At 40.2% G+C, this 25,304-nt stretch overlaps 1 protein-coding gene across 1 annotated transcript; it reads right to left on the reverse strand.

Annotated features, from left to right (window-relative positions):
• Window positions 1-15,065: 15,065 nt before the first annotated feature.
• On the reverse strand, window positions 15,066-15,952 carry LOC147890007 (protein SRC2 homolog). The gene is made up of 2 exons (XM_087390943.1): window positions 15,811-15,952; window positions 15,066-15,728 (listed from the first exon to the last, which is right to left on the reverse strand). The coding sequence occupies exon 2, from the start codon at window positions 15,693-15,695 to the stop codon at window positions 15,243-15,245; it is 453 nt and encodes a 150-aa protein (XP_087247069.1). The 5' UTR covers window positions 15,696-15,728; window positions 15,811-15,952; the 3' UTR covers window positions 15,066-15,242.
• Between the last annotated feature and the right edge of the window lie 9,352 nt (window positions 15,953-25,304).

The raw sequence follows: 25,304 nt of genomic DNA on the forward strand, positions 1-25,304 counted from the left end.
CACCTTGGCATAGAATTTCCCATTTCCCACAAAAGTACCACAATGTCATAAGGGCTTAAGCTGGCTTCACCTGCATTCGATTTCCCTGAGAGAATATCCATCCTACCTATCAACGTAGCGCGTGTGTGAGGGGAAAGGGAGTGGAAGAACTACTTCACTTACCTTAAATTTCATTTTAACAATATAATTCTATTTCCATCCGTAGCAATTATGTCATAACAACTGTGCGATGAACTAGGATAGCAGATCAAATATCAGCAGAGATGCATGAATGCCAAAACGAGACATCTTCCCTTTGATCACTCATTTCTATTTAATCCTTCAGCCTAATAACAAGAGCATCTTCTATTTTGGTCAAGCGCGCTATCGTGCGCATGTGGGATCATTTGTAATTGTTGACATTAGTCCACCTTCGTTACATCTTCCCTACCTTTGAAAATTGATGGGTGTGGGCAAAGAAAGGCTTGATGACAGAAATGTGTGCCATGGTCCATGTTCATCAATGTAGTGGACTGATAGAAGTTCATACGTGGTTTTGCTCGAGACCCTTTTTCTGTATAGGTATAGTGGGCCATGACAAGATTACTGATGTCAAAATGAGCAGGCTTATGGTGGCAATCATATAGGATATTCTAGCGATGTTCTTCTCGGTGAAGGTGATTAGTAGCATTTTCTAGTACAAAGCTCAATCCATCCTATAGATAGTTGGCCCATTGCCGGGCATTGTTGTGCTTAATCTTCTGATAGGGAATGGTCCCAATCTTGGGAGAAAACACTGGAGGCTAGTGTAGAATGCCTTAAAAGGGCTGAGATGTGTAGGAAAGGGTTGCGAGGAAATGGATTTTCATAGGAGTTGGCAGAGATCCCAGTTGGAATGAATCAGGTCGATGTACATCGCCAACAGATTCCAGCTCGCCAAAAGATTTGGATATGGGTATTTTGAACAACTAGCAGGTTGGGCAGGAGGTCGGCTATAGAATGCCTCAAAAGGGCTAAGATGTGCACACAAGGGTTGCGGGGAAATGGATTGTCATAGGGGAGGTAGAGATCCTAGTTGGAATGAGTATGTACATCACCAATAGATTGCAGCTCGCCAAAAGATTTGGATGTGGGTGTTTTGAACAACTAGCAAGTTGGGTAGGATTGCAAGTAGATATGTAAGGAATGACAAAGTTTGGGCCAAAAGAAGCGGGTTTGGATTTTGTTAGGGCCTTCAAGAAGCCTAAGTGGCCACCAAAAATCTCATCATGGAAAGCATGGAGATCTAATTATCGGCAATTGGCTGGCACAAAAATGCGAGCCAAGAAGGGTGGGCGTGGTAGTAGAACAAACCATCAAATCCCTTTTCTATGGAATTTGAGTAAATGAAATGGCCCCTTTTTCTATACAAGCAACTTGTGTTTAACATTCCAATAAAACAAGTTGTTAAAGGTAATTCTAGGATCTTCTTCAACCAAAAGTGTGTATAAGTGAAGAATCATATGCATGATCTTGTTGGCTAGGCATGATCATATGCATGAACTTGATGGTCGGGAATGTGCATAGGCTAAGAATCATATGCATGATCTTGCTTGCTAGCAAGGCAGTCAATAGAATGAGCAAGAAAAAGCGAGCGAGTCCAAAAAAACGAGCGACAATTAGTTGAAGTGGCTGGAAAATCAAGCAAGTAAAGAAAGAATCTAAGTTTTTTATAAAGTAATTGCTTGAAGTACAAAGTATTCAAAAAGGTGGTTATGTGTCACAAAATTTATATTCTGATGCACACAAGTTTTTTAGATGGTGCAAAAAGGCATGATATTCATCTAAATCATGCCTTGTCATTTGATTTGATATGTAACATCATGCCATTTATATTTGATGATCAAAAGATGCAGGGATGTTAAAAACTCATCTTTTGGGCCAAAACAATCAAATGTTGACATCTTGCCAAAATATAGGGATGTGAAAATGTCCTCTTTTGGGACAAAATAGGGAGTGCGTTAACGTGCTCCCTGTTTTGGCCCAAAAGAGGACATTTTCACATCCTTGTATCTTTTGATTTACAAGTCCAAACGGGGTCATGTTACATATCAAATCAAATGGCAAGGCATACTTTATACTTCAAATCAAATGGCAAAGAAACATGGGTTTTGTTCCAAGAGTGAACAGAGTTAAAAAACCTAAGCATTTACATATGCATGGAATCTGGACTAATCCATGCAAGGAGCCCTTGGAAAGATGATCTCAATTACTCTAGTGGAAAGAGAGAACTTGATTGCAGTAGGGTTTATCTTTGATACAAACAATGACTTGGAAGTTAAACATACAAACTGTCTCATGGATGATGTGAAATTAGTGTTAATGGCTTTAAATTTATATGCATGTTTAACCTTCTGGCATTGAGGGAACATATGCACTTTTGAATAAGTTATTATTTTTTGCTACTAAAATGGGGGATTTATAAATCTTTTATTGTTTTTTATCGCTCGCTTTTTTTGTCTTGCTTGCTTTTTGTCGCTCGCTTTTTGGTAATCCTCCTAGCCAAGTCATCATCATCATAATAAACAAGTGGAAGCCACAATTAAGTGGTGGTGCTAGTGTAACTCTAGTAATGCGTTGTTGTTGCAACTCATGGGGCAATTAATATGGAAGAATCATTCAAAAAATGTAATAATATGACTACAATTCATTCTACATTACACAAGTTTTGAATAGCATTAGATTCAAGATTACAATTCATTGTACATTCATACTGAGGTGTTTGCATATTTCAAAAAGCCACAATTGGCAAACAAAAGGTGAGAGAGCATTACCAAGCACTAGAGAGCAATAGCTTGATTGATATGGCACTAGATTGAATGATTCAGAGGTAGAAGCAATGCTCATCTTGATTGATTCTACATTGGAAAGGATGAGAACCCGGGGTACCAACTCAATATGTAATATGTTACTACTCTCGACCAAAATCCATGGTATGGGGGGACAAGGTCCAGATATAATATGCATGGATTTCCTTTAAAAAAATCAAATATGCAAGGGAAAAATATGAAAATTTATTGTCTCCCCTCCCACAAAATATAAGGTATATACCTTGAAAAATATGCAAGACTTTAAGATTTGTACATATTTTTCATAATATGTGAGGCCTAAGGGGGGGGGTCTTTTGGATGGGGGGGGGTAAAATAAAAAATACACTAAAATCTAAAAACCCATCTCCTTTGAAGTTAATGTAACTTTTTCATGTGTTACCCAAATTTCAAGGTGTAGAGACATATTTGAAGCTCTTTTGGTGTTGAACACAACCATGTTAATTTAAATTATCTCTACTCATGGCATATTGTTAAATTCATCTCATACTCAAAATTTTGATAGGTTTTCTTACTAAAGGGAGTTGGCACCCCAGGGATGAGAAGCAAAGCTAGGAAGTGAGATTTATAACACACAAAGAGTACAATCAAGGAGAAAAGCTAGGAAAACCAACTTTCAGTCACCCTATCAACTAACAACTATTCTCACTTTCATATTTTCTGCTTTATGCTTTTTTTTCAGCCATTAGAATCATGATATATGGTAGACAACTGTCTTATTATGGTTTCAAATTTCTTAATCTTTGTCCGGGCTGTTCATGTAATCAAAAGCCTATCTCCATGTCAATAGTGATAGGCATGAATCTTTTTCCAATTTCAAGACACACAAATGCAAACTTAAAGGAAATGTGGAGGGTGGGAGATGCTTCCTAGCTTCCCTATAGCCTATCATAGCTTCATCAACATCCTACTAGCCAATCAACCTAGAGAAAATCATGTGAATCATGTGCTTCACTACCCACCCCGCAACCCGCCCATCCCAAACATTCTCCCTTAAGATTGAATGGGGGACTAATGTATGTTGCATTATACCAATACACAATCTTCTTTTGCAAGGAGGTCAACTTCTCCCCTGCATGCATTTGCTTACCTAAATCTTCATGAATCGTAGTGAACTTACCCATGAATGACTCAACTAGTTCCCACTCCTCAAAGTCCGAAGGGAAAACATTTGCCATGAATAAGAGATCTTAGAAACCAAACACAGAATTTCCAAATGGACTCATTACACTTATAGGTGAAAAAGGTACATAGATAGAAAGGCTCACAGTGTGATGGTATCCTAGATTGATTGAATGATGGAGGAAGCAATGTATCTTTTCCCATGTAGACATGTTGCACTTTTGCGAGTCATTTTTTCTTCCCAAACTCGAACTTCAAGATGCACCCCTTTTACTCATGTAAGATACTACCTCTCTTGCTCTTGGGAAGCTTAGGTGGACCTTTGGCCAATCCTTTTATCACTATCCAATCATTCAAGCTGTAGGTGCAAGGTATCCACTCATCCAATGCATTTTTGGTGTTGTGGAAGACACAAGAGGTCATAGCATTGCATGGTCTTGTAGCCTTGCTCCTCACCATGCTTGCAGAGTTTGCAAAAGCAAGAATGGGACTCCTACATAGGGCAATGTAGCTCCAACAGAGGCACAAAAGGGGGACAAGGAAAGGGATAGAGTAGCACCAACAAAGGCATAGGAGAGAGGCAGGGGAGAGGGAGGGAGAGAGAGAGAGACAGAGGGGGGGGGAGGTACACAGAAAATGGAAGAGAGAGAGAGAGAGGAGCTGCAGAAAGCACTCCAGAGGAAGAGGGAGTAGAGAAAGAGGGGGAAGAGGGCAAATGCAAGGGAGGGCAGCCTTGTGTTTCAAAAATGGAGAGAATGGTAGGCTAGACCAGAATAGTGGGGGTAGAGGCCCTAGGAACACGGAGGGGGGAAGAAAAATTTGCCACAAGGGGCCTACCATGTCATTGAAGGCAGATTTGGGCTCATGTGGGTGAGGTGCTCTTAGGTGGAGGCTCAGACATGGGTTAAGAGAAGGGGGTGGTTTTGGTTGTCCCTAGTGTAAGGGGAACAACCAATAGGGGCTTGATGTAGGCCTGCCCACCCTCCACCTCAACATACCATCGCCCCACACCTTCTAGCACGCTCATTATTGGTACACCTCAAATCCCTCTCTAATCCCTTGAAATTATGAAAGATTAATTGGAAGCCCTTTTGAGACCCCATTTCTACCATAATGTGTGTGTGTGTGTGTGTGACTGAGTGAGAGAGAGAGAGAGAGAGAGAGAGAGAGAGAGAGAGAGAGAGAACGCTTAACTACCTTAGCATCATCTTTGTCTACTTTTGAGCCAAGAATGCTTAACTACCTTATAAATACTTGCATGTGATTGAGATACATTCCAAGGCTTTCATTTTGTTTCATTTAAAGACCAAAATTTTCTTGTTTCAAAGCATCTTTTGAATGCTTCATCCTAATACCAAATAGAGGCTCAAGGATTACATAATTATCTACAATGGAATTTGTATCCAATATATTGTTGGATCTCTCATTCTTATGCTCCCAAGCGGCTATCTTATCTGCCTCCCACTAAAATTTTGGATTTTATTTGTGCCAAAGACTAGCCCCACAAGCCCTTCTCCATGAAATTAGAGTTGGGTTAAAAGTTGCTAGGATGTAAAGTTTTTGCCATTGTACTTGGCAATAGTATGCTTCTCTACTAATTTTTCTTTCATATATGTGTCCATCTCGATTGCAGTCGATAGAAGTTAGGGGTGCAAAATACTCACCTATACTTAGACAAAATTCTCCAGATACTCACAACCTCTTAGAGGAGAAAACTTAGACAATAGACCCTCTCCAAATCCTCTCAATAAATTGCTTGACTTCGCTTGACACCTCATAGATCTCAGAAATCTTACCCTCTTTTATCAATGGATATACACAAAATGGATTTACCCATTTGTGGCAAGGTGGTCTAAACAATGCACCTCCATTTTAAATGTTGGTATTGAGGTGTAAAACATACCCACATGTATGTATACATGTTTTTGTAAGGTCAAAATGCACATCCATTTTAGATGTGGGAAGATTGATGTATAGAACATTCATATGTTGACCATATTTTTATGAGAATAGAGTGCACTTTACCTCTTCTTTGCCATATTGGAGGATTGATGTGTAGTTCATGCACAGGTCTATCTCACCATGTCTTTGTAAGGTCAAATTTATCCCCTTGTTGGATGTCCCTATGGCGTTAATGTGTGGATCATGCATACATATATGTGGTCATGTTTTTGTAAGGTCAGATTAATCCTCCTTTTTGAATGCTAGAGGATTAACACAAAATCTTCAAAATTAGTCACGATCACATACATGGCATGCGGCCATGTTTTTGTAAGGTCACACTACACTTTTATCTTTGATGTTAGAGGATTGTGGTTCACAAAATGTGTGTGTGTGTGTGTGTACGTGGTTGTTCTCTTCTAAGAAATCCACATGCTGGTGCAACATAGTGGACATATACCTGTCGAATAAAGTAGACCCAAATTTGTCAGATATTGAGCATATTTGGTTTTCTTGCACTTCAATGAAGCATTACAATGAGATGTTGGAATCGTACATTTTTGCATGCACACACTACTAGTGACTACACATGGAAAATGGCACACGTACTAACCAAATATTCATGTGGACTTATCTGTTGGGGATCAAACTTTGTGTGGCTCTTAGGCTACCCTAGACCTACATCCATGCAAGATTTGGTATATGCCACATGGAAGGTATAATCTGTACATTTTTACAATCCCTACTAGTGACTATGAAAAATGGCGCACGTACTAACCAAATATGCATGTGCACTTATCTGTTGGGGATGAAACTTTGCACGGCTCTTAGGCTACCCTAGACCTACATCCATGCAAGATTTGGTCTCTAAATAATTTGGTATGTGCTAGTGGAAGATATAATGCGTACATTTTTACAATCCCTACTAGTGACTACGCATGAAAAATGGCGCACATACTAACCAAATATGCATGTGGACTTATCTATTGGGGATGAAACTTTGCGTGGCTCTTAGGCTACCCTAGACCTACATCCATGCAAGATTTGGTATCCAATTGATTTGGTATGTGCCACGTGGAAGATATAATGCGTACATTTTTACAATCCCTACTAGTGACTACGTATGAAAAATGGCGCACGTACTAACCAAATACGCATGTGGACTTATCTATTGGGGATGAAACTTTGCACAACTCTCAGGCTACCCTAGACCTACATCCACACAAGATTTGGTCTCTAACTGATTTGGTATGTGCCACGTGGAAGGTATAATGTGTACATTTTTACAATCCCTACTAGTGACTACGTATGAAAAATGGCGCACGTACTAAACCAAATACAATGTGGACTTATCTGTTGGGGATGAAACTTTGCATGGCTCTCAGGCTACCCTAGACCTACATCCATGCAAGATTTGGTCTCCAACTGATTTGGTATGTGCCACGTGGAAGGTATAATGTGTACATTTTTACAATCCCTACTAGTGACTACGTATGAAAAATGGCGCACATACTAACCAAATATGCATGTGGAATTCTCTGTTGGGGATGAAACTTTGCACAGCTCTTAGACTACCCTAGACGTACATCCATGCAAGATTTGGTCTCCAACTGATTTGGTATGTGCCACGTGGAAGGTATAATGCATACATTTTTACAATCCCTACTCATGACTACGTATGATCCTCTAGTCATCCTCTAACGTGGCTCCTGTATGACCCGCTGCCCAACAGTCTACTGTGTGCCCTCAGGCAAAGCCGGATCAGATGTGGGCCAGCCTCATCTCCTAGATCAGATGGGCTAGCCTCATCCTGATGAAGAGGAGGGCATGCTACACGAGCCAGCACTGCCATCTCTACCTCCCTCGCCTCCTCTATGTATGCGCGCCTTAGCTCCCAAAGTCGTGCATCTGTGAATACTCGTGCCTCAAATCCCGCACGAGTATCTCTACATGTAGAAGACACTGGTGGTCTCGGCCCCGCCCAAGCTTCTGCTCCACCCACTGCTGTAATGATATATGAAGCTCTACCTCTCACTCAATACGATGTGCCTCCTCTACTCGTGCCTCGTCACCTGGCACGAAATCACCATATGAGAAGTGTCGCGGAACACACGCTGCAACCACTGAAGTATCAGCACCCTCCTGCTACAGCAAAGCTCTCTGTGCCTCCTCCCTATAGTGCTTTGTCAAGACCACATGGGCAAATGGATCAATGGCCTGATGATGATGAGGATACAAATCATCCATGCCTAGTCCTCTGTATGTGGCCACATCAATGTCAACAAAGCATATAGGGCACACTGATTGTGCCACCATGTGGCGGGTCATGCAATGGAGATGTGCGATGTGGCTACACCCTAGTCCAAACCACCCTACGGTGTCAAAATCCTCGTGGCAAAGGACGCAAGTGGCGGTAGGAAGCCTGGCTATGATTGGTGCATCTATGGGTGTCCTAGTCGGCACATCTATAGGAGGAGTAGGGTATAGGGCCACACTAGGGTCGATCCTATGGCGAGATGGATCACGACTAATATGTCTCAACTGCAAAATATAGTGCTCTGCTCGATGGTAGGCTATGCATGTCTGAATCCTCTGCTCCTCCAAATCTGCCTCCAACTATCGTACATGAGACTCCATATCCTGTCGCAGTAGATAAGGCTGCCAAGCAAACATGTCGCGTACATGGTGAGAATGAACCAAAAAACTTGAGCTCAAAACATGTAACAAAAAAATAAACTAAAATAATCAAAATAACTAACCTTGATCCTAGACTCAGCCAACAATGCCTCCAACTTTGCAATCCATGCATCTCGAGTCTCCAACTCATGCTGAGGTGGTGTAGATGTGGGAGGTGGTGTAGATGTGGAAGGCTCCATAGATGTGGGAAGTGGAATCGAAAGTGATCTCGATAGGGCAGAGACCATGTCGTGCAAGGATGAGGCCACTGAATGAACATCCCCCCTAATCCATCCTCCAACAGCTCGCAATGCCAATGTAGGGATAGTGTGCAGCTCTGGTGCCTCGCATCAATGCCGAACACCTGCAATCTAATGCTCCTGATGCCCCATCCTACCATGTCCCGCTCCTAATCCTGGATGGCGTGTACTAAGGTAGTCTACCCGATGACCAAGCACAAACTCGGTGTATAGCTGCATGGCAAATGACCTAGCTATCTGACGGTTGTGAGGCAATGGACCACCATTCGCAGCGAGATATCTCGGATAAATGTGTGTTACTATGACGGGGTGCCTACAACGTAGAATATAAAAGGGCTGCCTTGATCGTGGTCGCATCGCCTCAGTGTGACCATCCCAAAACATATCCTCTAAGGCCTGCTTGTGAGGTGACTCATGCTTAAACAACTCTCGAATGGCTCTCCAATGCAAGCCATGACCATCGATCTCTACCTCAGCCTGTGCCTGAAAGGTATCCAAAACGTCCTTAACTATGTCTAATCAACCTAGAGCATCAATGACTGAATCTAGACTCGCAACCAAGTGAGGGGGTGCCCTAGCATCCTGTAGTGCCCTCATCTTAGCTCTCAAAATCGCTATTTGCATATGAATAGTGGTGCCAGAACCTGCACGCTGGCTGGCGCATGCACAAAAAAACACATGGAAATTAATATTCTATTTGGGTAATGAAAATTAATATTCTTTTCAATGGGACTTAATAATCTATTTGCGTAATGAAAACTTTTAGTTGGCCAATTTTGATTGAATTTTTGCAAAAGCTCATGACAAGGTTTCATGGAATCACATAAGTCTTTGTATTTGTCTATGTAACTATATCCATACATAGATCTACAACCTTCCCTAGTTCCATATTTCTATAGTTTCACGTGCCACCTAAAGGGATTTCTAGCCACATGATCTACCCTCTCCTTGCATCAACCTCTCGCACCATATGATTTAAAAATGATGTGTAGGTGAATGTGTTGTTCAAATCATCCTATTTGTTTGATTGATTACACTTAGTCACGTACTCCTTGATGAGGTAGGATGTCATTGGGATTTAGATGTTATTGAAAAAGGGATTTAGATATACATCCTTGATCTTATTTCATTTTCAAAGAAATTTCAAACTTTGTGTTAAAGATGCTACACTTCCCTAATTTGAAAAATAATATAAAAACTACTTTAATATCTTTTTTAAAATAAACGAAATAGATGATTTTAAAAAACAAAATATATACATTTTGACATTTAAATAAAAACTTCACTAACTTGGAAAATAATATAAAAGCTACTTTAAACTCTTATTTTCTTTTTTTTAATAGATGATTTCTAAAAATAAAATTTAAACATTTTTATATTTAATTCAAAACTTTACTAATTTAAAAGCTAACATAAAACTACTTTAATCTCTTTTTTTTTAAATAGATGATTTTAAAAAACAAAATATATATGTTTTTTACATTTAAATAAAAACTTCACTAAATTAAATAATATAAAAGCTACCTTAAACTCTTGTTTTCTTTTTTTCTTAAATATGATTTAAAAAATAAAATTTAAACATTTTTTTATTTAAATAAAAAAAGCACTAATTTGAAAAATAACATAAAAACTACTTTAATCTCTTTTTTTTAAAATAGATGATTTTAAAAAATAAAATATACACGTTTTTTACATTTAAATAAAAACTTCATTAACTTAAATAATATAAAAGGTACCTTAAACTCTTATTTTCTTTTTTTCTTAAAGATGATTTTTAGAAATAAAATATAAATGTTTTTTTATTTAAATAAAAAAAGGACTAATTTGAAAAATAACATAAAAACTACTTTAATCTCTTTTTTTTTTAATAGATGATTTTAAAAAACAAAATATATACGTTTTTTACATTTAAATAAAAACTTCACTAACTTAAATAATATAAAAGCTACCTTAAACTCTTATTTTCTTTTTTTCTTAAAGATGATTTTTAAAAATAAAATTTAAATATTTTTTTATTTAAATAAAAAAAGCTAACATAAAAACTACTTTAATCTCTTTTTTTTTAAATAGATGATTTTAAAAAACAAAATATATACCTTTTTTATATTTAAATAAAAACTTCACTAACTTAGATAATATAAAAGCTACCTTAAACTCTTATTTTCTTTTTTTCTTAAAGATGATTTTTAAAAATAAAATTTAAATGTTTTCTTATTTAAATAAAAAAAGCACTAACTTAAAAAATAATATAAAAACTACTTTAATCTCTTTTTTTTTAAATAGATGATTTTAAGAAACAAAATATATACATTTTTTACATTTAAATAAAAACTTCACTAACTTAAATAATATAAAAGCTACCTTAAATTCTTATTTTCTTTTTTTAAAAGATGATTTTTAAAAATAAAATTTAAACATTTATTTATTTAAATAAAAAAAGCTAACATAAAAACTACTTTAATCTCTTTTTTTTAAAATAGATGATTTTAAAAAATAAAATATATACATTTTTTACATTTAAATAAAAACTTCACTAACTTAAATAATATAAAAGCTACCTTAAACTCTTACTTTCTTTTTTTCTTAAAGATGATTTTTAGAAATAAAATTTAAACGTTTTTTTATTTAAATAAAAAAAGCACTAATTTGAAAAATAACATAAAAACTACTTTAATCTCTTTTTTTTAAAATAGATGATTTAAAAAATATATATATATATATATACATTTTCACATTTTAAATAAAAACTTACGTAATTAAAAAAATAATTAAAAAAAGTTTAAAACGCATTTAAAAATTTGAAATATTTTATAATTAAATAAGATATTCCTATAAACTAAAATTTAAATAAATTTTCGCAAAAAAAAAAAGCTACATTAAAAAAACCTTACCTAGAATCTCCCGCTCCGTCCATCTCCGTTGCTCCGTCGGTCCTTATCCGTCGCTCCCGCAATTCCGTCGATTTCGATGAGGAGAGCTTGATCGAGGTTTGAAGAATGAGGGGGTCCCTCTCTTTATATACGAAAATTTAGGGTTTCAATACCACAATCGAGGTATTGGGATGCCACATACCTCGATCATGGTATTGGACATGCAACATACACCATCGGTCCAGCATACCACTTGCGATGCCATATACCTCGATCGTGGTATTTCACATGCCACATACACATCGCCCCATCATACCTCGATCCAGGTATAGACATGCCACGATACCTCGATCGAGGTATCTCAGCTGCCAGTAAATGTCAGATGTCACATACCTCAATCATGGTATTTGACATGCCACATACGCGTCGGTCCAGCATACCTTGATCGAGGTATAGACTCGAGGTATTGGCTTAGCTCGGTTGTCCTCGTGTGTGAATTTCATTGGAGATAATACCTCGATCGAGGTATTTCACACCGAAGCAAAACCTTTGTATTTTCACTTGAGGGGGTGTCACACTCACCCGCAAGTGGTCCCGAAGTGGACACCCTTAGCTTGCTACCTCCCTTGAACTTGTGCGGTTTATCATAGAAGGTCCTATGGTAGATAAGAAAATATTAACGTTGGTCCGTTTGTGACAGAATCAGAGAGGGATGTCTTGTATGCGAGTTTGACATCTGCATTTGGGTATTTACTTTCAAAAGTATACCATGGTATAGTCTTACGTAATCATATGACTGTCTTGGAAGGCACTGCCATTCAAGTCTTACAGCCTTTCTTGATGTGCTTCCAATCCAGGGGTGGTGGCAATCTAATCAAAATTCCTTTAAGGACTCTTGAGCTTCATTACTTTGAGGACAATAAGGTTGAGCTGGATGCAACAATGGTGGATTACAGAAAGCCGATGGATCTTGATTTGATACTAGAGATGACAAAGAATTTATTGAATGATGGGTGGGAAGTAGCATTGTATCGAATGGATTTTGCTACTGAGAAATTGCTACGCCAAGGTAGAAATGTAAATGTCATTGATACCTCCCATCAGATTGAGTTCTTTGACACATATTACAGTTCTTTGAGGAGGAAAATGTCAAAGAAGAGGGTAGTGAGGAAAATATTAAAGACGAGGGTAGTGAGTTTGAGGGTGATGATTCTAGCTCAGGTGATGATGAGAATGAAAGCTCTGCATCCGATGACTTATGCCGATAAGAAATCCGCACAAAGAATAAGGGTAATCAATTGTTAACTAGAGTCAAGGAGGTTCCACTCATCATACAGGAAGGCCCCCGGTAACAAGAAGTAGTAGTACAGCATGTCGTAGGAAAATGTAAGGATAAAGAGGTGAAAGCACTTCCCTTGAAATTAAAAGTGAGGAAGGCACCCTTGATCTTGGGTGAAGGACATGCAAGTGGATCTCAAGCAAGGAAGCCTTAACCAAAGAAGGTATGGACGAGGCAAAGCATGACTAGGAGGAGTTACTAGGAGGCATAGATGGTTCTTCAACCATGACCTTATAGACTCCAGAGCAGCCTACTAGTCAGGAACCTAGTAGCCAGGACCCTACTCACCGAGAACTTGGTCATGAGACTCTAGAGCAGCCTAGTAGTCAGGTGCTTGGAACTGAAGAGCAAACTACTGAGGACCTTACTACTGAGACTCTAGTCTTAGAGCAACCTATTAGTGAGGACCTTGGTAGTCAAGGGCGCATTGAGGACATTGGTACTATCTTAGAGCAGCCTATTAGTCAAGACCCTGGTAGTCAAGGGCCTGGCATTGAGGACATTGGTACTGAGGAACATGATGGCTGACGGCTTTGTAATCACAAGTGTTGAACTTTGCAAGTTTTGAACTTCTATGTAAAGCGAATATCTAATAAAAAGTTAACTACTTTTTTGATTTCTTTACTCTCATTATTATGTATAAAGATTGTTTATGAGGTCCATTTTAAACTTAATGGTGTATTTTAAACTTTATGTCAATGTATTTTTATAGTTAAGGGTGTTTTTCAATACCAAGTGAGGTGTATATGTACACCACTTACACATAAAAGGATTTATGTACACTACCTTTCTAAGGGATTTATGTACACCACCTTTCTAAAAGAAATGGTCATAAAGGTGAGTGCACACCATTTATATATAAAGGTGTTTATTTATACCACCTTTCTAAGAGAATTGGTCATCTATTGATGTTCTTAGGATGATACTAGCTCAATTCATAAGAAGTTATGAAGATGTTTATGTAGACCACCTTTGTAAGAGATTTGGTTATGCATTAATGTTCTGAGTACTTAATCACCAAATCTTTTGTTTTGAGTTGTCAAATCTAGTTCAAAAAACAACATTACTAGTATATTAAAAAATTTTGGACTGTTTTTAGTCTATTTCTCAAATTGGACTTTACACAAGTCCAAAAATTTTGAATAGTGTGTTCATTATACAATATAAAAAAGTGATCCTAACAAAAAATTTCAAAAAAAAAAAGTACAGAATGTATATCTCTACACAATGATTGCATCCTTGGAGCTTACCAAAATCAAAATTTATCATATGTTGCATTTTTAACTAGAGGCACAAGCATAATTTAAAGCAATTGGGACATTCAACACATTCTAAAAAATATATCTTCCCTAAATGATATGCGGGGTTTTCTTGATAAGGTGAGATGTAGAGTATGTTGTGGATACAGAGCTAACTCTTAAAACCATATGTTCGACTATCAAAAGCATATAAGGAACTTTTCTTGTCTACCGATAAATTATGCTAGTACGCATAACATATGTACTTTAGTTACATTAAAGTTAACCTTAATAACACAATTCCATTTCCATCGTACCCATTATACAATGCATAAATTCATGCTAAAAAGAAATTTCAAAAAAATTTAGTACAGCATGGTATACCTTTACATGATGATGTCCATTCTCGAAGCTTAAACGAAAATCACAATGGCTTTTTATTTTGAAGCGCTTTCAAATGAGTACCCATGTTGTATGGTTTCAATATAGACGTGGCCCTCACAAGAATTTAACAAAAATATTAAGTAGCATTCCCATTGTCCATTTAGTTAAGAGACTATATTTCACAGTGTTCATGCAAGGTCCTTAAAGTACCTATTTTAGTGTTCATGCAAGGTCCTTAAAGTACCTATTTTCTTGGGTTAAAATTTCATGACATTTTAACTTGCATTGAAGAGATTTTAAATAACTATTCAGTCTAGACCCTCAAAAAATGTAACAAGAATATTAAGAAGCATTCCCAATGTCCACCATTCACTTAAAAAACCCTTATGTTCTATATTTCAAAGTGTTGAGAGTTTTAACTTGCATTCAAGACATTTTATATTATGTAGTGTGTAATCGCATCTATCCCACTCCAAATTCAGAAAGAAAAATGAAGAAGTATTAGATGCCAACGTAGCTAAGAGTTAATTTAACCCGATAGGAAAGGTTTTACTTTCTGGAAGGTTTTACTTTCTGGTGGCTAGCTTCTGGGCTACCGTTTCAGCAGAAAACTTCTTGCTCAACCGAAACGAGGTATGCAACTCGCCCTGAACACGCCCGGATGGCCTTTTCACAGAGTAGCTTGCGAATTTGAGCTCGTTCGGACGTGCAACCCCAGTTCTCAGTATGTCCGACAAGGGAATACATACCTTGCCTACCGGCTTTGAGCCCATGTAACCATGACTCGCAATCTCAATCGTCATTGTCCCAGTCCCTTGCTGCAACATTGACTCGGGAATGTTGAATTTAAATCTGTTGTTCCACACGGGATTAACCCCTCCTTTCTTGTCGATCTCGGTCGTGAATTTTACGTTAGGATCAATCCAAACTGAGGCGTATGTTTTCATGTGCGTCAAGCTTGTGACATCCTTCAGATCGTCTGCGGAGATTATGGTAAATTCAAGAGTACGCTGCTCCATGGGTGCTGGAAGGATGGAAGTCTCTGCACAAAACTAGTGAATAGAAGATTGGGTTGGATGAGAAAGGAAACCTCGCTGCTTGTGGAATTTGCTGTCCGAGAAAAAGAAAACTTACAGATGATTCACAGAGAAGAAGGTGGCAGAATCTGAAAGGACTATATCGTGGACATACAAAACAGGAGGGAGATTGAAAGACTTGCCTACTTCCAAGATAGCTTACGGGGAGGAATTGGGCGAGCTATTCCTACACAATCTCAGAGTTGAAGCAATCGGCTGGGCCTATTAACAACACAAGAAGACGGCATTTGCACTTTGCACGTCACTTTGCTTTTGCTAAAGTTCCCATCTTGTCACTCGTGCTTTTTCATTATTCCACATTAATATCTACTCCAACTTTCTAAGAATAAGGAAATGAACAAGATGAACTTCATTCATGTGGCTTGCCTGAGATGGTGCGCAAAAAAGGGGCAAATTTAAAGTTGAGAGAGAGAGAGATGGGAGGATTTCAAGGGATACAAATAGCAAGTGCAACGAGATGGTGCACTGAAAAGAGGGCTGAGAAGAGAGAGAAGAAGAAGAAAAGAGAGAGAGAAAAAGGGGGAGAAAAAGATGGAGGAATTCAAGGGATGCAAATAGAAAGTGCAACTTAGCCCAATCATAAAAATCCAAATGTGAATTTCAAAAAATTAACATTTTTAGCTTCTTAGAGTTGAACCTCCAATTAGACCTTCCCATGGGTGGGCCAAAAAGAAGTGAGATTCTTTGCATGATATAGCTAGGGCACTTGGCAACTTCTCTTGGTTTATCACCCATTTTAACTGTTGAGATGGTCTAACCTAAGGGTGTGGATTACACACCATTTGATTTCTTTCTTGTAAGGGTGGGGATTACCCCCTTATTGTCTCACACACTTTAGTCGTGGATGTATCCCTTTTATGCTAGATCTATGGTACCAATGGTACATATGGCATGGTATTTTCAAAAATTTACTTGTGAATCTAGACGGTTGTTTATGTTCCTAGTAGGTAAAGCAATAACACGCCAGTGAATACATGCATTACCTATCTACCTAATTGAGACTATGATGTTCTAATACCTAGTTTTTCTTGGATGGTGGGGCAGGTAAGTGAACCCTGACCTTGGAACTTGGACTACTTGATGGATTTGACACCCTCTTCCAATCTTGTGTTCCTATTTCAGACTCAATATGATTATAAAATTTCAATTTTGTTAGAATTTTTGCAAACTCTCAAATTTTTGCAAGTCCCAACTTAGATGTCATAAATATTTTTGTACTTGTCTCATATATAACTTTCTATCCAAATGGTGGAATTAATTGTATGGCTCATTTATTAATGGGACTTTTAAATCTAAACATACACACACACACACACACACACACACACACACACATGTATACTTCCCCAACTATGAATTATTCTTTTATGTAACCCCCAATGAAATCTCTCCTTTACACTAATCCTCCCATACCTTCCCTAATCCCTTCTCAACCCATGCACTTATTCGCTCCTTAGTCCACTTGTGACTTAAACTTTATATATATATATATATATAATCTTTACACACACATACACACACACACACACACTCCTCCCCTTACTCTGCAAATAGAGAAAATAAAGGGGAATCCAAGGACCCCTTAAGGGCAGACCCCATGATGAACTTCGATATACCACACCTTGACTTAGCATGAGCTTTTAATGTGGCATATACACACATACACGCTTGCTACTTGGAGGGGCATGACCCATACCAATGATACACACCCACATCGGCATTGAGTGGGACCATAAGCATACAATTATGATCAAACAATGCATGGGAATAGTTAGTGACATAAGAAAAACACGCGAACATTGTACACCAAAAAGGACTTCGAAGAAAGAGGCAATTGAATCAGAAGAGAGAAGGGGTTTCTCCCAAATGGAAGCCATTCCCTAGAGGATAGCAACCTTTTGCCATGAACCGAGCCTTGTACTTATCCAACGTGCCGTCGGACTTGTACTTGGTCTTGTACACCCACTTGGTGCCGATTACCTTGCATTTTGGTGGTCGATCCACAAGGTCCCAAGTGTTGTTCTTCATTATGGAGCCATACTTTGACTGCATAGCCTCCATCCACCTATCATCACCATGTGCCTCTTCAAGACACTTGGGTTCATCACCACGGATCACCTCTGTCATCAACGCATAGTTGACCAAGTGTTCATGCGCCCTTCTTTGCTCCTCTAATCTCTTGGACTGGCGGTGTTTGGATGGTTCCTCCTCAATGGCTAGAGGTTCTCTGCCGTCCAAAAGCTACTTTACCCACTTCGAGAATGGTAGTTGTCGTTGTGGTTCTACAGGCTCTTCTTCCTCTTCTTTATCTTGAATCCTCCCAAGCACCGTTGGGGGAGTTCGGTCTGCTGTTGGTGGTTGTACTGGATGGATATTCTGGTCCTGGTTGTCTGGGAAGGAAGCATCCTCCTCCAATTGATGCAGCTATTCTGAGAAGACCACATTGCGACTTACTATTACCTTCTTGGTAATAGGGTTATAGAGATGGTAACCCTTCGCCTCTTCACTGTAGCCTAAGAAAATACACTTCCGGCTCTTTGGTTCCCATTTGGTCCTGTTAGCATCAGGGACATGCACAAAACAGTCACATTCAAAAACTTTGAAATGTGCAACTGAAGGTTTCTTACCAGAAAAGGCCTGCAGTAGTGGAGTCATCCCGTTCACAGCCTTCGTGTAGCTATGATTTAGAATGTAAACTGCTGTGTTACATGCTTCAGCCAGAAAGTCTTTGGCAAATCTTTCCCTTTCATCATACTCCTGCCCATTTTGCAGATGATGCGCATCTTGCGTTCTGCTACTCCATTTTGCTGTGATGTATGTGGCGGGGGTTTTTGCCTCTTGATCCTGTGACTTTTGCAGTATCTTTCGAATTCAGTTGATGTGAACTCTCCACCTCTGTCTGATCTCAATTTCTTCACCTTCCTCCCCGTTTCTTTCTCGACCATTACATGCCATTCCTTGAACTTACTAAAAGACTCGTCTTTAGTCTTCAGGAAGTATATCCATATCCTTCTACTATAGTCATCGATCAGCGTCATGAAGTAGTAGGAACCACCCAAAGCTTCCGTCTCCATCTTTCTGCAGAGGTCCATGTGAATGAGCTCTAGAGGAGCCTTTGCCTTGCTGGCCTCTTTAGGAAAGGGCTACCGATGCTGCTTGCCCATCATGCAAGCTTCACATACATCGGGCAGATCTGTAATTTCTGGTAGGTCTGCAATCATTCCACTTCTATGCATCTTCTTTAAAGAACTAAGGTTTAGATGACCAAACCTCTCATGCCACAACTTAGTGTTATTCACATCGGCTCGAGCACTGAAAGCTGAGAGTTTGTAGATGTTGTTGTGGCGTGTACCTTTACCAACGACCTTCCCTTGAAGATCTAAAATCTGTGCACCATTCTTATCGAATTGAACTTTGAGGTCCCGATCCGTGATCGCAGAAACGGACAACAAGTTCCTCTTGATATCTGGCACATAAAGACCATCGAACAACTGTTTTACAACTCCATCTGACTTGAGAGCAATTGTACCTTTTCCTTTTGCTGGACATTTTGCATCATTGCTGACTGCTACCAGGATGTCATTCCCTACTGGTTGTAGAGAGGTATACCAATCCTTCCGACTGGTCATGTGGCGCGATGCACCACTGTCAATAATCCAAGGTTCATCCGTAGGTACATGAACTGCCTCTGTGCAAATCTCCTCAATTGCTACAAATAGCTCTATTGGTACTGCCTGCGCGTTGTTGCTGGACTCTTTCTTTACTCCGTTCTTCTCATCTGCAATCTTCTTTGGGCACTCATTCTGCTTGTGCCCTGCCTTGGTGCAATAGAAGCACTTGATCTTCTTCTTTCTCTTTTTATCATCAGAAGAAGATGGGTTACTAGAGTCCTTACCCTTACCTTTCTTTGATCCAGCATAGAAAGCCGAATCTTCTCCAGCAGTCCTCGTCTTTTGACGCATCTCCTCCTCCAGAAGCATCACGCTGAAATCCTCAAAGTTGAGGGGCGGATTTCTATTCTGCGTATTTAGCGCCGTAACAAGACCGTCGTACTTTGGAGGGAGAATCCGTATGCACCTTCGTGCTAGATTCTCGCTGGTGATGGTGATGCCAATCGCAGTCATCTGATCGCGCAAATTCTTCACCCTAGTGATGAACTTCTCTGCCGCTTCAGACTCAGACAGTTTCTCATTCGCGAGTTGAGTCTCCAGATTCTGAATCCGCGTCTGATTCGTGGTCTCGTACTAATTTTTCAAGACCGTCCATGCCTCCTCTGATGTGGTGACATGTTGAATTAATGCCATGATGGAATCACTTACACTGCAGACAATAGAACACAACACATCTGCATTTCTTCTTGTCCACGCAAGAATCTCATCCGCAGTTGGTACTATCTATTGTCCTGCAATGGCTGGATCCGGTCTCGCAACCGGCTTCACGTCCACCCCAGTAGTGGTGTCCCAAAGCTCATATGCGCTTAGGATGGTCTTCATCTTTAACTTCCAGAGTGGATAGTTAGTGCCGTCCAACTTTTCGCTTTCGCCGAATGGTGGGATTCGCAGTCTTGCAGGCTGGGCCATCTCTCACAATCTGCTCGCAAACATAAACACACTACCAAATCTTCTTGCTAGAGTCCAGGCTCTGATATCATGTAAGAAAACAATACAAGGTCTGTGCTCAACAGATAACAGGATCTCGTACGCAAGAGAGAAAACAGATAGTATAGAGAATCAAAATTTTGATTACTGTAGAACTGATACAATAGATGGCACTGCCTCCCAGCCGTGCGCTCCTATGAGAGAAGCTTCGATGGCGTGCTGGAAACAGTAGAGGACGGAGGCTGGATGCTAAGGAATCAGGGTTGCTATAGCCAGTGATGAAATGGGCTTCACAGGCTTGCTCTTATATAGCTACCAGTCGTAGTCAGTTAGACCCAATTGGGTGACCGACCCAGTCTACCCAAAACGACCGACTGGGGGTCGTCGGTCCTGAAATAGGCCACCAACCAACGATAAAACCATTTGGCCTAGAGCCATCCGGGATCATCTGGGGCTCCAAACGGGCCCCGCAACCCGAGAGTGGGCTGCCCCGAGAAATGCTCCATCTACCCTCAGTGCGATCAGTCATGGGATGCCTTCCCACACTTGCATGTAGCCTAGTTGGCAGTGTGCCAACTCCGTCCAGCCATCAGGCCACACATGGCCCCCATTTGGTGTACAAACCAGGACCTACTGGATAACCGAGCTACTCAAATGCCTTCTCCTCATATGGGGGGCTTACAAGTAGAGTTAGCTGGTTCCCATGTAGTTACACGAGAGTGGAGCATTGATATCTAATAGTGATAGCTTTTACAAAGAAAGTGGCAGCAAGCTTGTAAGCAGCCAATTGAATATTTACCACTCCCAATCCCCCTTCCTTTCTTGGTATGGTACAAAAAGATCATCTGACCTTTGAAATACTCATTTTTGTGTCACTTCCCCCCCAAAGGAAAGACCTGCAAATCTTGATAAAATTTTCTAAACCTGATTTAGAAGGGCACCGGCATGAGACGTAGAAAATGAAAATTGGGTAGATACAATGATTTAGGAGAACTCTTCTTCCTTCTAGGTTGGCTTGAAGATCTCTGAGTCTATCTATTATCTTCCTGTCTAAAAACCATTCCCATACGTCCATTTTTTTTTGCTTCTTTTAAAATTGTTTGAACACTTAGCACAGCATTTTTCATTTGTGAGAGCAAGATTCTACAGAGGAGAAGGCCATGTTCCATTTTTCAATGACCTGTTTCTAAACAGACTGAAGTTTGAATAAAGAGGGGTCAGCTTTAAACCATGAGCTACCTTTCCTACCATTTCCCATATCTAGCCAGGTAGAGACAGGTTTATGGTCTGATAAGGTGAGGGAGGAGAAGGTCTTTTGTTTGACATACATACTCTTTCCAGTCTTGCCTCTCTTCTAAGCTCCCCTATCTGTCTATTGCACTAGGTTAAAATGCCAGATGCACCAATGTCCACAAGTTGTAAGTTTTCCTTGACGTCTTCCCATATTTGCAGCTCAGGCCCTTTAAGCACGGACCCTTTCTAAAACCATCTACCCTGTGGCCCCTCAACCATATTAAAGTCCCCTAATATCACACAATCACTGCCAATATCCATCAGTTCTCCCACGTGGCTCTTCTAGTCATAATACCAGTTGAAACCACTGTAAAAGCTATACTTTTCAGTTTGCACTTGATGGAAATCCATCTGTGGTTTAAATCTTGTTGAAAATTGGACACACAATCTTTGTAGTGAGATAAGACCTCTATTGCAATCCCACATCTACCCTCTTCATGACAGGTGAAAAACCACACTCTTCTTATATTAATGCTTTTGAGTCTATTTAACAAGACCTCATTAATAACTTTAACTTCTTGCAGGGCAAGAAAGGTTGGGGAAAGAGAGTTCCCTTTGAGCCAATTGGCTAATTCATGACTCCTAAGAGGCCTATCATGTATTGTTGATGTAGACAAGCAAGCTCTCAAGTATCTATATGAATACAAGTCTCGATCTTGTAGCCTAAGTGAACTTGAGTCTATGCTTGTAGGTGTAGCTCTCCATCATGAGTCTTTCTTACTATGAGCCTCCTTAGATCTTTATTCTTTCATGGTATCAGAGCTTAGGGTTTAGGGGGTTCAACATTAGGTAGTTTTCTATAGAGCTTAGGCTTAGCTCTCTAGTAGTTTTGCTTAGTTTTTTAGATCTTTGCAAAAGTAATTAGAGAATAGATTAGGGTTGTTAAGTGGTAGGTTCCTTTACATTAAATGTTTTTTTAGAGAGTATCTCTTGTATGAGTGTTCCCCACTTATTGGGCCCCTAAGAGGTTTGATAAGGAGCTTCTCAAGAAGCAAAGATGCACTGTAGTATGAAGAAAAGCTCTTGAGAAGAGCTTGCATAGAAGGAGCTGCAAAATCCTAGAGAGACTCTCCTCTAGCTACGAATCAACTGAGTTGAAGATAAACTAAGCTTGGAACTGCTGCCTCCACAAGCCATCTCCCAGACGAGCTCTCCAACCAGCCAACACGCACTGCCTGTCTACACCGCCTCCAAATGAGCCCATGGCTTCCTACGATGACTAGCTTCCCTTATCCTAGCACAGCGAGCTGCCAACGAAAATCAGGGCCAAATTAGAATGTCTTATTTTCAGCAAGGGAGATTAGGTGATCGCACAATTGACAAAATCTATAGATGGTGAATTTCATGGCAACAGGCCAAGAGTAAGAAGCAACGGCGACTCTCCCGTCCAAAAGAAAATGTGAATGATTCCGGGATCCAACACATGCAAATGACAAATGACTTCAAGGGCATTAACACAAAAAACACACAAGCGCACACACAAGCACAATCAGAGCACTTCAGAATCCAGCTACTCCTTCAAGCATGGCGTTAAAGAGAATGATTTGACAACTTGGGCAAAGGCGTAGCCAACACCATCAACGACCTGCTTTGGCTCTCGCTCCATGGTACTTCAATGACCTATGCTTTGGCTCTCACTCCTACAATAGATCTCCGACTCCCACATGACCAACGTGCCCATAAGCTCCACATCGCTCCCCACAAGCTCCTGAACTACCTCGAAGCTCCAAAGGCACACAATAGAAGCACCGCCTTCTTCAATAGACTTCCAATGATGCAGCTACGACAGACTTCATTCGCAATGCTTCACTGACCACAAGCTCCTGCCACGACCGAACAGCTCAAACAGCTGCTCCAATAGGCCAAGCCTTCTTCAAACAGCTGCGCCTTTGAGCTTCTCTAACTACTGCATCAACCAGCCAATTGACGGCTCTTCAATGACCAGCCAATCGATGGCTCTTCAACAGCGCACCTTTGATGCACCTCAACAGCGAAGCATCCTTGAAGGCAACAAAGCTCTCCAGCGTCCCCTCCACGACCTCTATGCAATGAGACCTCCCATGGCTCCACATCGTAGTGTGTCTCTTCTCCAATCAGCAGGCCACATCGACGACATCGCAGCTCATTCTTCTCCCAAGGTTAGACCTTAGGAAGAAAATGACACGTGGAATGAATTAAACCAACCCTTAAGAGATAGGGTGGTTGAGCTAACTCTAGCATGGTAACACATGGCAATCCAGTCACCAGACACCTGGCAGATAGAATTTAACCTGGGTTAAGTGAATTTCACCCTTGGTTAGGTCTGGTCTGCAAAGCCACATCATCAGTGCCTTGTAGGCACACTTGCCTCCTGGTAGGCACAGTTGCCTCCTCACAAGCATAGTTTGAATTCTGCATGTGAATCCGTATGCCTCATCATCATCAAAGGCATCTTCTTCATAGAATCTTCGACAAGCCATAACTTCCAATCCAAGAGGAATTTGGACACGCTCCAAAAAGGAAAAGTCATCATCTTGTTGAGCTCTACGCATTGTCAAGTCAGAATCATTGTATGCAATTAGACACTGCCAATATTGAAAGAAATCAATTGGTAAGACCTTTGCAACAAATGACAAATCAAAGGGTGGATGCACACATTGTTGTCATAAGCATGCCAAAAGCTCAAGTGTATGAGATGACCATAGCTTGAAACATGGCATCCACACATAAAGCATCAAGGCACATGGTAGAACAAAGCATCATGCATCAAGCTATGTCAAGCAAAGAAGACAACGTGATTGACAACATGTATTAAAAAGCAAAAACCTTGCCACCTTTAGCCCATATGTTTGTAATCAAACCTGCCCACCTGAGAGTAGCCATCTAAGCACCCAAGGGAGGATTTGATCTTGTAACTCACATTTGACCACCTCCAAATGAGCCCATGGCTTCCTACGATGACTAGCTTCCCTTATCCTAACACAGCGAGCTGCCGACAAAAATCAAGGCCAAATTAGAATGTTTTATTTTCAGCAAGGGAGATTAGGTGATCGCACAATTGACAAAATCTACAGATGGTGAATTTCCTGGCAACAGGCCAAGAGTTAGAAGCAACGGCGACTCTACCGTCCAAAAGAAAATGCGAATGATTTCGAGATCCAACACATACAAACGACAAATGATTCCAAGGGCGTTAACACAAAAAACACACAAGCGCACACACAAGCACAATCAGAGCACTTCAGAATCCAGCTACTCCTTCAAGCATGGCATTAAAGAGAATGATCTGACAACTTGGGCAAAGGCGTAGCCAACACCATCAACGACCTGCTTTGGCTCTCACTCCATGGTACTTCAACGACCTACGCTTTGGCTCTCACTCCTACAATAGATCTCCGACTCTCGCATGACCAACGTGCCCATAAGCTCCACATCACTTCCCACAAGCTCCTGAACTACCTCGAAGCTCCAAAGGCACACAATAGAAGCACCGCCTTCTTCAATAGACTTCCAATGACGCAGCTACGACAGACTTCATTCGCAATGCTTCATTGACCACAAGCTCCTGCCAGCTATGACCGAACAGCTCGAACAGCTACTCCAATAGGCCAAGCCTTCTTCAAACAGCTACGCCTCTGAGCTTCTCCAACCACTGCATCAA

This window comes from Dipteris shenzhenensis, chromosome 19 (assembly GCF_047967505.1).
Source record: "Dipteris shenzhenensis isolate YYH24624 ecotype China chromosome 19, Dip_SZ_1.0, whole genome shotgun sequence".
NCBI lineage: Eukaryota > Viridiplantae > Streptophyta > Polypodiopsida > Gleicheniales > Dipteridaceae > Dipteris > Dipteris shenzhenensis.